The sequence below is a fragment of the Podarcis bocagei genome (genome assembly GCF_964188305.1).
Source record: "Podarcis bocagei genome assembly, chromosome: 5".
Classification (NCBI taxonomy): domain Eukaryota; kingdom Metazoa; phylum Chordata; class Lepidosauria; order Squamata; family Lacertidae; genus Podarcis; species Podarcis bocagei.
In genome coordinates this window covers 65,126,384-65,142,390 of record NC_138129.1, presented here as the reverse complement: position 1 = coordinate 65,142,390, position 16,007 = coordinate 65,126,384, and the positions used below count along the sequence as shown (strand labels likewise).

General features: G+C 41.5%; 1 protein-coding gene across 22 annotated transcripts in view; it reads right to left on the bottom strand.

Moving 5' to 3' along the window:
• Window positions 1-16,007, bottom strand: part of SGIP1 (SH3GL interacting endocytic adaptor 1) — a 149,363-nt gene that overhangs the window by 70,969 nt on the left and 62,387 nt on the right. For 13 of the 22 annotated variants that reach the window (XM_081193707.1, XM_081193708.1, XM_081193727.1 and 10 more), the window contains 5 exons: window positions 12,843-12,867; window positions 9,042-9,119; window positions 7,539-7,595; window positions 1,622-1,676; window positions 287-462 (listed from right to left, as the gene is read on the bottom strand). In XM_081193707.1, coding sequence (XP_081049833.1) covers window positions 287-462; window positions 1,622-1,676; window positions 7,539-7,595; window positions 9,042-9,119; window positions 12,843-12,867 — 391 coding nt within the window. The remainder of the gene's footprint in view (window positions 1-286; window positions 463-1,621; window positions 1,677-7,538; window positions 7,596-9,041; window positions 9,120-12,842; window positions 12,868-16,007) is intronic. The other 9 variants (XM_081193710.1, XM_081193711.1, XM_081193723.1 and 6 more) reach the window with 1 other exon arrangement.

Below are 16,007 nucleotides of genomic sequence, written 5' to 3'. Positions count from 1 at the left end.
GATATGAGAAACATTAGGCTTACTGAAATGTACTTGGCATGCGCAGAAAGTTGCTAGTGCAGTTCAGCAATATACTTAAAAAAGCAACCTGTCAACATGCAGAACACATTTTTCAACACATCCCGAACCAAAAATAGTTTCTGAAAAGCCTTGCCATTGTGTGATAAAACCAAGATTTGTTATAATAAAAATGCTAATACAAGGAACTAATATAACAAGAAAGCTAAGCAAAATAAATTTTTGAAAATCTAATCAATCACCATATTAAAAAAAGAGTTTTGCTTACCACTAGAGATGGCGAAAGTGCAATGTTGCCTATAGAGGCTTTCAGTTCATCAACGGTTGCCGCACTCTTAAGAACATCTTTAGACTGCAAGGGCTTAATCTTAATGTTGAATTTCTTGTGTGCCTCCTCTTCTTCTTCAGATTCACTTGAGGAATAAAAGTGCTTTCCTTTGGTAGGTAGATCACAGTTAAAGAGAAATATAACTTTTGGAACTGATTGGCAAGGGCCAACAATGATAAAAACAGATTTACAAATTCCAGAGAGTAACAGCAACCAGCAACAGCACCATAAGATATGAGATGGTTAATATTGCGGAAGGCAAACTATATTGCTACTGGGCCCAAGCCATTTAGGATTTTGTACACTAGTATTAACATCTTGAATCGGGCCTAGCAGCTCACTGCCAAGCAGTGCAGCATTTTCAGAACCAGAACCCTACCAGTTGCTGCAACTTCCAACTGTCTCCAAGTGCAGCCCTGCACACAGCAGGTTGCAGTAGTCCAAATGGGAGATCAGTACAGCATGCTTAGCCCAAGCTGTTCTTGTCCAGGAATAACCACAGCTTGTGGACCAGCCTAAGCTGGCCATTAGCACTTCTAGAGGCCATAGGGGCCACTGGAGATTAACACAGGCAACTTCCAACCTGCACACATTTAACTTGTGCGCATTCAGCTTTACACGTTTGGCTAAAATAAAATAAAATAAAATAAAATAAAATAAAAGGGGGGGAAAGGAAGCGGGGTTCCAGGAAAAATGATTTTGGCAATCCCATCCGCCACAGAACCCAGTGTGTTTTGACTATATGCAATTTTGGCTTTACACTTGATCACCAGAACATAACCCCTGCGTAAGTTGAGAGTAGCCTATAATAGATTCTGGATCAGCAAGTACTCCCAGATTATGATCCTGTACCTTCAGAGTAAGCGGAACCCTTTCAGAACAGGTCATCCACCTAATTCCTGGACACAAGACCGGTCCATCCACAATACCTCCATCAGGATCAATTTCAGTTTCTTGGTCCCCAACCAGACCATCACTGCCTCCAACACTAGGCATGAGTGTTGGCTCCTTTTTTCTTTTTATAATGATTTCTTAAAATTAAATTTTACTTATGGCCACTATCTTTTCATTCATAAAGCCTCTTGAACATTTTAGGCTCCTTTGGGAGGAGGGGCGGGATATACATTTGATAAATATATAAAATAAAATAAACTTGAGATACTGATGTTTCAGGGGCATCCAGCAGTAGGGAGGATGGCAGCAGGTGGCCACACTTGAACCCACACTTGTTTCAGAGTTTGCAAACTCAGTTGTAAAACTGACCATGAAGGATATAGCCTGGTTCGTCTGGTCTGATGCTGTATCCTTCTTCATCAAGCTCAGGTGAATTCTGGAGCAGCAAACATAGTGAAGCAATTAGAGTACTTGCAAAACATTAAGTAATCACTCTTTCTTTCCCCTCTCTCACACCAATTGCATATTAATAAGAAGCACTTGTCCAATAAACTATTGGTATATGCAATGCTCTCTACGCTTAACTAAGAATGAAGAGTCTACCCAGGAACCTGTTTTCTCAGCCAGACAGTCAAACAGTTGTGCTAACTGCTCTGATCTCTGTGCAGTAGGGGGAACGTGGGGTGAAAATATTAAATAGATAAGGAATATGTCTAATATAAGAAAATGGTGGCTTGGAAATATGGAAGACATCAAAGCATTATCTATGCAAACATTTGCATGAGACCTCTTGCTAAAGAAGGGCTCATTTCCAGTGCCTGATAGAATTTTCTTTTTGCACCTTTGCCTTCTGGTTGCTACTCTTTAAAAGTGATGTCCCTGTATCAGAGATCAAGTTGGCTCTCATTTATTAAATAAAATCTAGCTTCCACCTTGGTTTACATGGCCATGATAACATTTACAACAGAACCAGCTGCTTCTTTTCTGATGGTTTACAAAATTCCCATGTTGCTTCCTTCTTCAAAAAGCTCCAAAGTGATTTACAACTAAAATTAAAATACAGTAATAAAACGCATAATCATATAAAAACATAATCAGAATACAAGCATCCTATCACTGGTGCTCCCAAGAAGAACATCATGGACCATGGTATGGAAAGTTGTCAAGCGATCAAGGACAATCAATGGGGACACATTCCCCCATCTCTCTGCTGACACAAGGTATAATACAGGATGGCCTCATTGCCTAAACCAGGCCTAAACACAGAATGAAGTAGATCTAGAAAATCAGCTTCATCCAAGAGTACCTGGAGACTAGAGCTGGTTGGTGCCCACCGACTCAAGAACCGGGCTCAGCAAAGGAACATTTGCAACCAGTCTATAGTTATAAATAACTTTTGGGTCTAATGAAAATTATGAATGAGTAGTCTTGCTGCTGGCTCTTTCGTGGGACTACTCCCTCTCTCAGAGAGGCATTAATTATCTTCTTGGGCTAGTTGGCCATCCCCTCCCTACTGGATGTTATCAGTCATAGCATGTACGGGGGCAAGAACACCTACACCCTTCCAAGCACATCATCCACATTCTCAAGCCCTATTGAGACTCATCCATGAACATCTGACAAAATAGTGTTCTGGATACTCTTAGAAACTGGCCTGCTATAAGAGTGAAATCTAGGTCTCCATGGATACAAGCAATCATATCTTCAACATGCCTTACAAATAATTCACAGCAGGGCATTGAGAGTTCCACCATATCCTTCAGGCCAATGTGTAAAAGCATCCTATAAAGCTCTGGTGGATGAGACACCAAGGATGATGGAGGCAGAGAAGTAATTTTTTAGGACTTCCGGGTTGACGCGATCTGGAAATGGCGGATTCCCTCCGAGCTGCGGAGGGAATCGGCTCTACCGAGGACGGGTCTTTGCCGCGCCGGCGACGCGGGGACCCTTAAAAACCACAGGCGCGGAAGCCTGCGGACTGAAGACTCGGCGGGTGCCTTAAGCGCCCCCCCTGATCCACGAAGAGCCTTTTTAAAGGCTGCGGAGAGGATACGGGGGTGGCGTGGCACTGAGAGTCGATCGCTACCTCGGTGGAGCGAAGCCGCGAGCCATGACCAGAGAGCGCTGACTTCCTTCCTTGAAAATTTGGACTGAAAGAATCACCCGTGAGTAAGACGGATTGGGATTTTAAAAAAAAATTTACCCTGAATTGGAGACGACCGGGGGTGTGTGCTAAAAGGAAGTCCGCACCCCCCCCCCCTTGCAGAAGATCTAAGCAACGACATAAGAGCTAAGCTGGAGAGCCTACCCTTGGTGGGGTGAGTTAAAAAGGACACTAACTTTCAAGATTTAGCAAAAGGAAATTTTGGGCTGGAGAGTGGAGTTTTGGAAACCTTCTTTTTGTTTTAAACAACCCCCCCTCCCGGGCTCGGGAACGTCCTGCCTTTGTGCCTGTGTAAGAACTGCGGAGTTTGACAGCTGTCAAAGCTGTCAAACGGGCGGTTTAAAGTGGAAAAATCGCTATCTAAGATCCCTCTGGACTAAGACGAGTTATAATTGAGCTAAAATTGTTGGAAACAAAGTAATAATAATCAGTCAAAGGACTGTTGGAGAAAAGACTAATAAGTAACCAGATTCCCCCTAGGGGGAATTTTGTGAAACTACAATGGATACAATGGCTGTGGAAGGAAAGTTACTAGTGGAAATCGAAAGGATGTTTCAATTGGTGGGAATCTTACAAGAGCAGAGCTTGGCCATGAATAAACAACTTGTGACTATGACCTTGGGAACAGGCAACTCTGCTCTCTGTATTGAGGACCTGAATGAGAAAGAATCCACAGCTGAATGGGAAACAATATCTACAGAGGTGGAAGAGACTAAACAACAAGAAAAAGAAGAAGTAACCTTGGGAAGCAACAACCAAAAGTTGACATCTGTGGAACACAAGCAAGGAGACTCTGGGAACATATCTACCACAAGTCTGCGAAAGACACAGAAGAAGAAGGAGGAGGTCCCGGGACAATATGGAACACAGGAACTTAAAATAAAGAAATACGATTGGGGCCTCCGTTTGGACTTTGATTCTGAAGACACAGGCTCTGTGGAAATTTTTCAGCAGTTACTTCCAAATCTCCTTGTGGGAAGAGAATATGCTTTGATGGTGAAAGATCTTTTTCCAGACTCGACGACTGACATAAAGGACTACCAACAAGACCGGCGGAGAGGGACTGAAAGAGACTTGAAAGCCTCGGACGTGAGGAACCCAGGCTGAGAATTTTGACTTTGGATTTTTATTGGGAAGGGACAAAAACCGGGGATGGGAGGGAGGGAAGAGGAGATTCTTAAAAACTCTTAAGACTTTTAGGTTTGGTTAATATGACTATTAATTAGGACAAAATGAAAAATCGATGGAAGAGATCTTAAGTCCAACTTAGGAAAATCCATTTTTTATTATAAAAGAGGCAATAAGACGAATAAGATGGTTAAGAGGAGAAATACCAACTTGCTGATATAATCTTGGGAACTGGGATGCACGAGGGGGGGTGGGGGGAAGTCAGGGAACAAGGTTATGAAACGGGGATTTGCTGAGTTTATACATGTTTTTGTCTTGTGTTTTTTCTATGTGTGTGTTTTGTTTCTATAAAAGCAGAAAACCTAATAAAAAAAATTAAAAAAGAGAAGTAATTTTTTACTGCCTTCACCAGCACAAAATAGGCTTTACAATGAGCACACACTTGCTTTCAACTGCATTCATTCCAATTCTTCCTCTACTTGCATTATAATCATATTCCAACCTGCTTTATTGCTCTCAACTCCAGGGTATACCATGGTACTACTTGGGCTCAGGCAAAGCCCTTAGGGGTGAACATAGGGCAAATCCTAAATTGCAAAGATAGACCAGGACCTCAACCTCTCAGCAGAAAAAATACCCCAGAGTCTCCTGGAAGCCAATTGGTTCCATCAGTCTTCGACGGCAGACCATTCTAATAGGCCCCCGTCTCTGCAGAAGAGAAAAGTAATTGACAATCTAAATCTCGACAGGAGGGGATCTGACCATGACAAGGGAATGCAGTTACAGTGAGACACAGCTGGTTGATAAAGCCAAAAAGGTAGTACCAGAAAGAGCAGTTTATTTGAACTATACTGTCTCTATATCAAATCTCATTTATTGAAGCATTTTCCAAAAAACAATGTCTGGAAAGAATGCATGACACATGTGTTAAAAAAAATATTGTAGCATACCACTCTATTTATAGATATTAATCATGCCAAATAATGCTTCAACCCAAACACCCAGTCTCCTCAAACTGGGCATAGTAACTGTACTAAAAATAATAGTAATATTTTGATTATTTTACTTATAATGCATATATTATATATATATACTTGGTATACAAAGTGAAGAGAAAGAACTTCACACACACACACACACACACACACACACACAGAGAGAGAGAGAGAGAGACACAGTTAGGGACTACAGTAATTTTGTTATATTACCAGATCAAGTTGTGTGATTTTAAAGGTGATCATTGTAAACAGGAGCACACTTGAACTTTTAAATTCTTTTCAGCTAAAGCAAGCAAAAACTATTCCAAAAGAAATTTTAATTTCTTCTAATTAACTTGGACACCTTCCATACTAACAGCATGAAATCTGTCTGAAATGGCGCCCACCTTATTAGCATAATTGGTCTTCAACATTTTATTGGCTCTTTCCCATTCTTCCAAGGCAATTTTGCACAATCTAATTAACACGAAAAGATTAGAAGATATTCCAAAGTAGGGCTAGGGCATCCCTTTGAAGCAAGGGTGCTCAAATATGCAAACACTCCTTCTCAAATAACTGCGAGGAGAACCAAAGCGGTCTGTTCTGCTCACCCTCCACTCCCCCCGCCCAGGCTAGTCCCCCTTTCCACAAGGCTGTGTGGGGCTGACTGCCTATAACTCCCATGATCCCTAGCTAGCAGGACCAGTGGTCAGGGATGATGGGAATTGTAGTCTCAAAACATCTGGAGGGCCGAGGTTGAGGAAGCCTGACCTAGAACTTCAAGAATGGTTGTTGCAGGACAAAAACCAAAGCTATTGCTGATAATCCTCATGCCCCAAGGGCCTTTCAGAAGCAGGTTTGCTTTCTGCCCCACGCATGGTGTTTTCAGAGATGAAACATCTTTACATCCACCTGGTTAAAATCATGGAGACCGTATTTCTGCTGATTTCAAGTAGGTATATTGAAAGACACTGCAGTTCAGACAATGGCTGGCAAACATTTTTATGTTTAGTATGTGCAAAAGCCCTCAAGCTTTTATGAGTACTAAAAGGAAGCAAAAACCTTTGAGCTGAACACAGGGTTGTTTATGTATCTCTGTTCCAGAGTAAAGTGTAAACTCACATCCACATCTATATGAATGCACTATTTTCCTTAAATAATTTAAATTGTTACTGGTTTAATTCATTCAAATTACTCCAAGATCATATCCTTTTCTAGATCTAGTTGCAATTCCCAAAACCAGCAGAGACTTAAACCTGAAACAGGTGTGATACAACTTTCAATTTTGCTATGGGCTCCAAATTTGATGGCAATCTGCATGGTAATCTAGAAAAAGAAAGAAGCTGTAGTTTTCTCTTTTGTGCAAACTACATCACTACGGAGGGGAAACTACGTATTTTTTCATGTTCCATCTGTTTGTCAGAGGCAGAGTCTTAGCTCACTTGCATACAAGTTTGAAGAAGGTAAGAAACAGCAAGAGAACGACTGGTATTTCTAACCTTCTCCAAACTGCTGTGTAAGAAAAGGCACCACATCTTCCTTTAGCCTTCTGACAGGCGCAGGTGACGGGTGTGTGTGTAGTAAAACTGATGTTTCATGCCTGCCTAGTTTAAATAAGATAGTGAGAATGTTTCCTGGCAATCTAAAGCTATGCACAAGTGAGGAAAGACTCTACCTCTCTTCTAAATTCTATGCATGTGCTGGAGGGCTTAGAAGGAAGGTGAACTCTCACTTGCTAAGCAGTTTGAAGGTCATAAATAAACTGTGAGAACAATATATTTCTACGTGGGCCAAATTTAAGATCCCAATTGGATAGCTGGGCAGCTGGACATGTCAGCGAAATCCTGAATATTCAAATATTGTTATCCGCTTTGTGCTGTGATTATGAGATGTACTAAAGTGTGAAAGAAGTAATCAAGAAACACAGTGAACACACACACACAAAACAGAGAGGAAAGTTCTTAGAAAATTCTTGTAGTAAGGAATGTTCTTGGGAAGGTATGAATGCCAGGTGATTACTCTTACTTACATATCTTTCCCAGTCAATCTCTGAATAAAACCCATTTGGAGCACCATTGGTTCTCTTCTGCAATACACAGTTAAAAATGATAAGTTTTATATTAAAAAGGGGAGAACAGCAACATGCACTAGTTTCTTAGACGAGATGACAAAGTCATGACTTTTCAATTTGGGATGGTCACTTAACTAAAGTGGGCTCTGGCTCCCTACTAATCAATCTCTAGAAAGAGAACGCCAGCCTCTCAATCTTCTTTGAGAAAGTAATTTCCAGTGTTTGAACTCTTGAATTTTGCAAACCTGATAAGCCAGGAGCAGGAATTGCAAGGAAAGACCATGCTGCAAGATATTACGGCTTATGGGCAAGACAAATGAGGATAGAGCTACAACTTGGTGGTAGAGCATGTGATTTGCATGCAGAAGGTCTCAGGTTCAACCTCTGGCATTGGTCAAGTAGCAAGACAAAGAGAACCTGGACAGCAGCTACTAGTCAGATTATACAATGCTGGATTAAATGGAAATTAATAATATGATCTGGTATATGGTAGCCCCCTATGTTACATTTGAACGGAAGTGATGAGTTAATTAAGCTCTCCTAACTTTAAATAAGTATTAATTTAATATGCTGTACTTAATTTCTGAAGCCTTCGAAACCAAAGCAGTCAGGTGATCAAATAGTGGGCCAGATTCAACTAATGAGTCCTGCTAGTGGAAATGAGCAGAAGGTCTTCCATGATCCCACTCCTCCCTCTCCGTGCAATCCCAAATTGGTGGGGGGGGGGGCATCAGGGAACCCCTCAAAACAATGTACAGGGGTGTGGGGAGAGAAGAGGGTGATTGTTCTGTCTGGCAAGCTGAAATGCTTGTAGTGATGGAATGATCTCCTTAGAGCAATGCTGAATTCTTCCCATAGTCTTGAGCCATTTACAAAACCTGGAGAAGCATACAATACATAGCAGACTAATGAGGAGGAGGAAAGCCACAAAATAATCATATAGTTGTTCAGATATCAATCAAATATTTCATTTCAACCAGCTGTTACCTTCAACATTCAAGGAATGTCCTATAAAATATTCCATTTTTGCATGAAACGTGTGAAATTATCTATGAAATTATCTACTTCCTAATGCATATTATGAACGCAGTCCTGTATTATTTATCTTATGAATGTAGTTTTCAAGGTGAGCCTGGCACACGAGGTAATCCATTTCTATTTCTAGTCACCTGTATCCATCACAAATGATCCAAATTCTACTGAATATTAGGAAACCATACTGAGTACCTAAACATAATTAGACATCTATGGACACACAGAAACACATCAGAATCACAGGGACAAAAACATATGTGGTTGGGCATCCTATGCAGAGCACCTGGAGTAAAAAAATACATTGAAGTAAGTGATGCATAAACAATGCCAAACATACATTTGTACATGCAAACTTTTTTTGGGCCAGGCTTACACATTGTTCCAACCAACCCCCGGGAAGCTTTAAACCAATATTCATGTCCTTACCGAAACTGATTTTCCTCCTTCCTGTGCACACTCTGCTTTGCTATTGGAGGGTGGATCATGAGGATGAGGGCTGGGTGGCTGGAATGGATTTTGTTTTTTTATAGAAAAAGGGTTAAAGTATTGGGTGGTTCGGTTTTTTTTAAACACATGAATCTACATGGAGTAAGCAAGCTCAGAATGCACTTTTCAAAGGCATTACTTGCCAAATGCAAATGCTGCTGTCAGCAGACTATTTTGGAACGTATGATAGGGCTCTATTCAGCAGAAATTGGTTCTCTTATAACTGAGTGGCATGGACAATTATCTCTAATGCTAAATGTTTCCCCCTTATTTCCTTTGAGTAAGATGTTTACAAGACATAACGTTTTCATGCATTTCAGAACTATGTCCTCATACAATTCTGCAGAACATGCTTTATTTAATGTAGCAGCCATTGCAGTGGGCCTTTAGAGTCTTGTAATATAACTCAGCATTTCTTTTGTAACTGAACACATACCTACAAGAAGTGACTCAGTGAATGTTTTCATCCTGGTTTTGTGCAAGAAAAAGGTTAGCAACATTTTGCTATTAAGTAAGTCTTGAAGAGTTCTAGGGAATATGATCCTTCTCTAAGTGCCAGCTGTTTTGCTATTGATCATCACCTACAGTCTTTTATGACCTCTAGTCTATAAAGTAAATAAAAAACAGGCCAATAACATGAACAGTTTTCAAGCATACTTTAAAATTCTGGTCATTTAGCTACTTCTTCTTTTTTAATCTGATTAAAAATTGCAAGCACATAATTCCAAAGTCAGCATAAAAATAAGGCTACATTATACTAAATATAGCAGAATTATTCAGGTTCATGTTTCAAAAAGTAAGCACCTTCTCTTAATTTTAACGTGAGAAGGGATTGTGTACAATTTTAAAGAGAATGTAATTTTTTTTTACTAAATGAGAAATGAAGTTAGCATCGTTCTCATAGCCTCCGAAAAGCAAAATGCCACATGAGGAACATCATCAACAAACGTAGAAGTGAAGGCCTTAAATGAAAAATCTTGGGAAAGCACTAGTGTGTCACAATGAACACACCGAGATGGTGACGGTGCATGAACCAGCATGTCATTTGTGGTCAACACCAAGAAAAAAAAAGTTGCTCAGCAGCTCATTGCTTCTCAGCTTGCCCCACAGAGGATGAGAGTTACTAGGAGACCCCAACATCCCTCAGAGAGCTACAGTCCCAGAGTTCTATGGGAAGAGGGATTGTTAAGCCACTTTACAGGCAGGATTCAACTAACTAGTCCTGCTAATGGAAGCCCACACAAGGACTTCCACTAGTGCAATGGGGATTTCCCCCTCTTCTCCTCCTGTGTGTTTCCAAACAGACTCAGGTGTGTGTGTCAGGAGAACCCCTAGAATAGCATACAGAGCTAGGGACAGGGGGGTTGTGCCATCTGGCAAGCTGGAATGATAGCCATAGCACTACACTGGATTCCTCCCTGGGAACTGTAGTTCTGTGAGGGGAATAGGATTCTACTAACAACTCTGCACCCTTTCCAAACCACAGTTCACAGGATTCTTGACCATTTAAAGTGGCATGATACTGCTTTAAATGTATAGTGTAAATGTGGCCCATATCTGCAAAAAAAAGCCAGTCCTCCTCTGCATTCTGTTCATCACTTTGGTGTTAAATTTAACTGGGTGGTGGTGAACAAGTGAGGAGATTGTTTCTCACACCAGGTTTCTGTGTTTCTTTCCTCCCTTTTTAGACCAAGTATTTCCCTCCATATCATATCATCCATCTTCCAGTCCCACATTGGTGATCTGTTGGGGACAGGAATGAAGGAGAAAGACTGCTGAATGTGTGCAGGCTGTTTCTATGAGCTGGAACCCCGCATGCTCAGGAATTCCAGCTCATGGGGGCATTAGGAAGACTTCTCCCCTTCAGAATTCCCTCAAACATGTTGACGGTGTTGGGGAGGACCAGCATGAGACAAGACAACGGAGGAGCATGTGGGGACTCTCTACATGATCTCGGGTACACAAAGTGCCTGAAGGGGCAGTGCACCAGTTACTTCTTTAAGCGTGTAACACAGATGGGGACTGCAGGTTGAATCAACGTGCAAGTTGGGAAAGTGAACAGCGTTGTTTTTCTTCTGCTGAACAGAGCCTTGGCTGAACCATTAAAAACAGTATAGAGTTCCAAATGTGGTCTGCTTTTTGAATCTTTAAGCTAAAAGCACTTGACAAAACACAATGGGGATGCAGAAGGATGTGTGGATGCAGGCTTTTTTCAATCTACAGCTGTGACCCTAAGCACATCTACTTGGACGTTCAGTTCTTCTGAAATCATTAATATTTACTTGCAAGTAAATATGTTTAGGATTAAGGATCTTGGGTCAGAAGTTTAAATAGACAGAAGTTGAAAGAAAGAAAAAGTTATTAGGGCCTTTCCAGAAGACAAAGCCCCACCAACCCCTTGAAGTTATTTATCAAGATATGATTGGGCTAGCCTCTATCCAGCACCACTAGTATGATATTTCATCCCATTTAAAGTTGTATAGTTCTTTCGCCCCCATTCTTTCATCCCTATACATTTCTGCTGTACAGGGGACAGATGCTCAGCCCTTAAAAAATAAAAATAAAAACCTACAGGAGATGTGCACTCCTGTATTGGAGAAGGAATGGCATAGCCTTCTAAGAACTAAATAAATGGAAAAGGGGATTTGCAATAGAGCATTGCTGCAGGAGGAAGAAAAGAAAAAGCAGCCTTGGTTTGTTTTGCCACTGTTTGTGAAGATAAATGCTCCAACACCAGAAATATGAAGAAACTTGATCACAGGCAGGGAAGTCAGCACTCATCACTAATGGCTCTATCTGTGGTCGTGGCACTCATGCAATGCATCCTTGCAAAGCACTCGCGAAATAGCAAGGGACATGCTAAGTAGGGAAGAACCCAATTTCCCCACTGACATAGTACATGCTTGGACAATGCGATATTCCAGACACAGATGCATTTTCTTTAAGGAAGACATCTGAATCAAACCAATGAAACAGCAGCTCATTTATTACGCAAAATAATGATCATCTGGAAAGGCCCTTACTACTCCAATTCCTTTAATTTTAGGAGAGAAATGACATTGTTTATGGCTGGTAGTGTTTCCATTCCACTGCTGAAAATCTGGTGAAGACTAACAAATGCTCCAATTTTCCTTAGAGTCTTCACAAGATAAATTTAAATGGGAGTTTTAAAGTCAGGAATCAATAAAAAGTGAAGTAAAATCCATATCTGAGCCCAACATTCTTCATTGCAAACTTAAAGCCTAATAGCTGATGTGGTACATTTCCTTCTAAAGTCCGGTTCTAGCAGAGACAGAAAACCTAAAACCATAAATAAAAGCAACAGTAACTCAAGAGCAACCCTTCTCCTATTTCTATTCTCTACAGGAAGGCTTCCTGAATTGTTATTTTTAACCAATTTAAAATATTTGCAGGTATTAAATGTTTCTTCATCTTTCATGTAATTGTTTGTCTTTATTCATTGTATTTATGACTATTATTAGAAAATTTATCTCACTTGATAATCCTTTGACCAAAAAAGTTTTGAGAGAAGGGCCTTAGACACTGGATATAAGCCAATGCACATCAGGCAGTGTATCAACCTTGATCGTTTTAATATTATTAACTATATTAAAATAGAAATAGGTCAAAGGGTTCAAAATTGCTTATGACGATTCACAGGATGGGGGAAGCATTTTCCATTAGACACATCTAATTTAAAGTTAAGACTAATTCAATATATAAATTCCTTTAAATACTTACAGTTCCATCCCTGTCTGGTGATCCTCTGTAAGAAAGCAAAAATATGTACCATGACTACAAAACATCAAACCTCCTGCATTAAATTTTTGGAAATACTTTCTCCTCATTATTTTTAAAGGTTGGAGTTCTGCACTGCAAAACAATCAGCCAATATTGACTCTTTCACACATGAATCATATAAAAGGGGCATAGAAAGGGCCTGCAGGGCCATGTCACTATCCTCCACCTTGACACTATGCTGCTCTTCAAGCCTTCTGGGCCTCGGTCCCTCTAGACATCTTCATGCACAAACCTCCCATGTGTTCCGAAACCCTACGTGACTGGGGTCCCATAACATATGGAAAGTTTTTGCACATAAGGTCTCTCCTGAATATGTCCACACCTAACATACAGAAAGGGCGAAGGAGCTGCATCACTTGAGGGTTGGGACAGTGAGGCAGCGCCACTGCTCCATTCATCCTATCATGCTCGGTTATGCAATTCACACATGAAGGGGACTTGAGTCGAGAAACAATGCGGGACTGTTTTTTAATCAAATCGACATCGATTAGTTGACTTTGAACAGAAGAAGAGGCAGCCAATGAGGCAAATTATCACCACAGCTATGTCTACCTGCTGCCTCACCAGCTGTTCTAGGCCCTTTCTTCCCCTCACAGAGATCACCTCAAGAAACTGCCCTGTGATGATGAATAATAATAATAATAATAATTTACTATTTATACCCCGCCCATCTGGCTGGGTTTCCTGTGAGGAAAGAGGTAAAGAAGTATCAGTTAATGAAGCAAACTGCTATTATATAGTCACTTTTCTTGAACAGCTCACTTAAAGACCACATGCATAATTTTTACTTTTAAAATGTTTTATCACTGGTTTTAATTTATCTTTGGAAGCCTGGTTGACTGAAGAGTAGAGTAAAAATACCGTATTTTTCGCCCCATAGGATGCTCCATCCCATAGGACGCACCTAGTTTTTTTGGGGGGGGAAATAAAGGGGAAAAAAATTCCCTTTATTTCCCCCCCAAAAGCAGGTCGGGGAAACAGAACCAGGTCGAGGAACAGCGGGATGGCGGCGCTGCGCCTCCCTGCTGTCCCCCGAGCTTGTGGGGCTGGCCGATGTCTGCCCCGCGCGAGGGGCGCTCTGCATCAGGGCGCCCCCCCTGCGGGGCCGGCAGGCTGCTATCCGCAGCGTGGGGAGCCTTGCTGGGAACTCCTGCAAGGCTCCCCACGCTGCGGATGTCTGCCTGGCGAGGGGGGCGCTCTGCTTCAGGGTGCCCTGCCCGCCGGGCGGCAGGCTGCTATCCGCAGCGTGGGGAGCCTTGCCGGGAACTCTGGCAAGGCTCCCCACGCTGCGGATGTCTGCCTGGCGAGGGGGGCGCTCTGCTTCAGGGCGCCCCGCCCGCCGGGTGGCAGGCTGCTATCCGCAGCCTAGACATCCCTGCCGGACCTCCCGTAGGGCTGCCTAGGCTGTGGATGTGTTCCTGAAGCCTGGAGAGCGAGAGGGGGTGGTGCGCACCGACCCCTCTCGCTCTCCAAGCTTCAGCAAAAGCCTGCATTCGCCCCATAGGACGCACCCAGATTTCCCCTTCATTTTTGGAGGGGAAAAAGTGCGTCCTATAGGGCAAAAAATACGGTACTTTAATAAATAATGAATCTTCTCTCACTGAACATGGAACCCTGCCCTTGTCAGCTCCACTTCTGACCTCCAGAGTTCCTGTTCTGGGGTGGATTATGAGCATGTTCTGCTGAATGTGTTTATAACCTCCCTTCTGATCTTCGCAGTAAACTTACAAAAGTCAGAAATGGAGGAGCCAGGGTCAGGTATATAAGGCGTAGGGGCTGGTATAAGCAACACCAAACCCTCTCCACATACTCTTAAGATGCAACCCAAAGAATGCTTCTCCCTTTTCCTCAAATTTGTATCTATGAAATAAATAACAGCTTACCGGCAGAAGGCTATTTGTCAGGCTGAACACAATGAAGATTGTGTGACATATATGAAGAGTAGTAGTACTGGAATAGAGCTGACAACACAAGACCCCTACAGTTTCTTAACAACAGAGGTTTAGAAAAGGCTCATTTCACTTCTGTAAGTCTGCATAGTTGGAGATCCATATTGCAACATAAAGAAAAACCCAGAATGCCTGAACAGGAAAACAGCATAAGGGTCTTCAGCAGTTAATGTCTCTGCTAACTTACGTGTTTCAAAATTGTATTTTCAACCAGCCCATTATAATTACACACTTCCACTTTATGATACTATAAAGCTATACCATTAGTGCTCCCAGAGTGCCCATAAAAAGGGAAACTTAAATTATTAAAGATTATGTCGGGCATTCAGCTTGATGCAATGTAGAAGGTTAGTTGTTATCTCAACAATTTCCTCTAGAGAAAAATAGAAAAATATTTAAAACAGTTTTCGTTGTCTCTATGCCATTGTTGCAAGCTATCAACACTGAAGTTTGCAGGGGGGGGTGGCGGTTCTTAAAAATGAGCTGGTATGAGCTTTGTTGTTAGACAGACACATTAGTGAATAATAATTCAAAACACAATTCTGCCTGCTCCCTTCTTGATGTTCTTTGTTCAGTTGGTCCTGCTCCCCTTTCACCTAATGATTCATATGAACAACAAACATTCCACTTACAGTGGAAATATAAATAATTCTCTCTTACGATTTAGGGAGAGTCGCTCAAGTTAACCCTGCTTAGAAGAACACAAATCCAAACATTTAATTTTCAAAATGTAATAAAAAAATAATCAATTTGCCTTGTATTTTTCGCAATGATCGCTATTACATGGCAGCAAACAATAATTGTTACTGCCTAGGCATACAATGGTGGAGTTGAACTTATAAAGTGATATCCAATGTTCATAATTCTCAGGCTTAGGCCCACTGAAAATCAATGCACAAGTCTCTTAGGCCTGTTGGTTTTCAGTGGGTCTAGTTTGAGAATGACGAACACTGGGTATCATCCATGCTTGCAAAGAGTTTGTTGTGCACACGCATTACATTTTTTAGGTAAATAAGGCATAGGTTTAATCAGAGAAGTGCCAGAACTCAAACCTGCTGAGAAAGTCAAAGATTCTAATCTCAGATGGGACAAAGGCTAGTTTTAGTTAGTGGTGAGGAATCTGTCCCTTGTTGAGGAGAACCATTATCCTTATTTT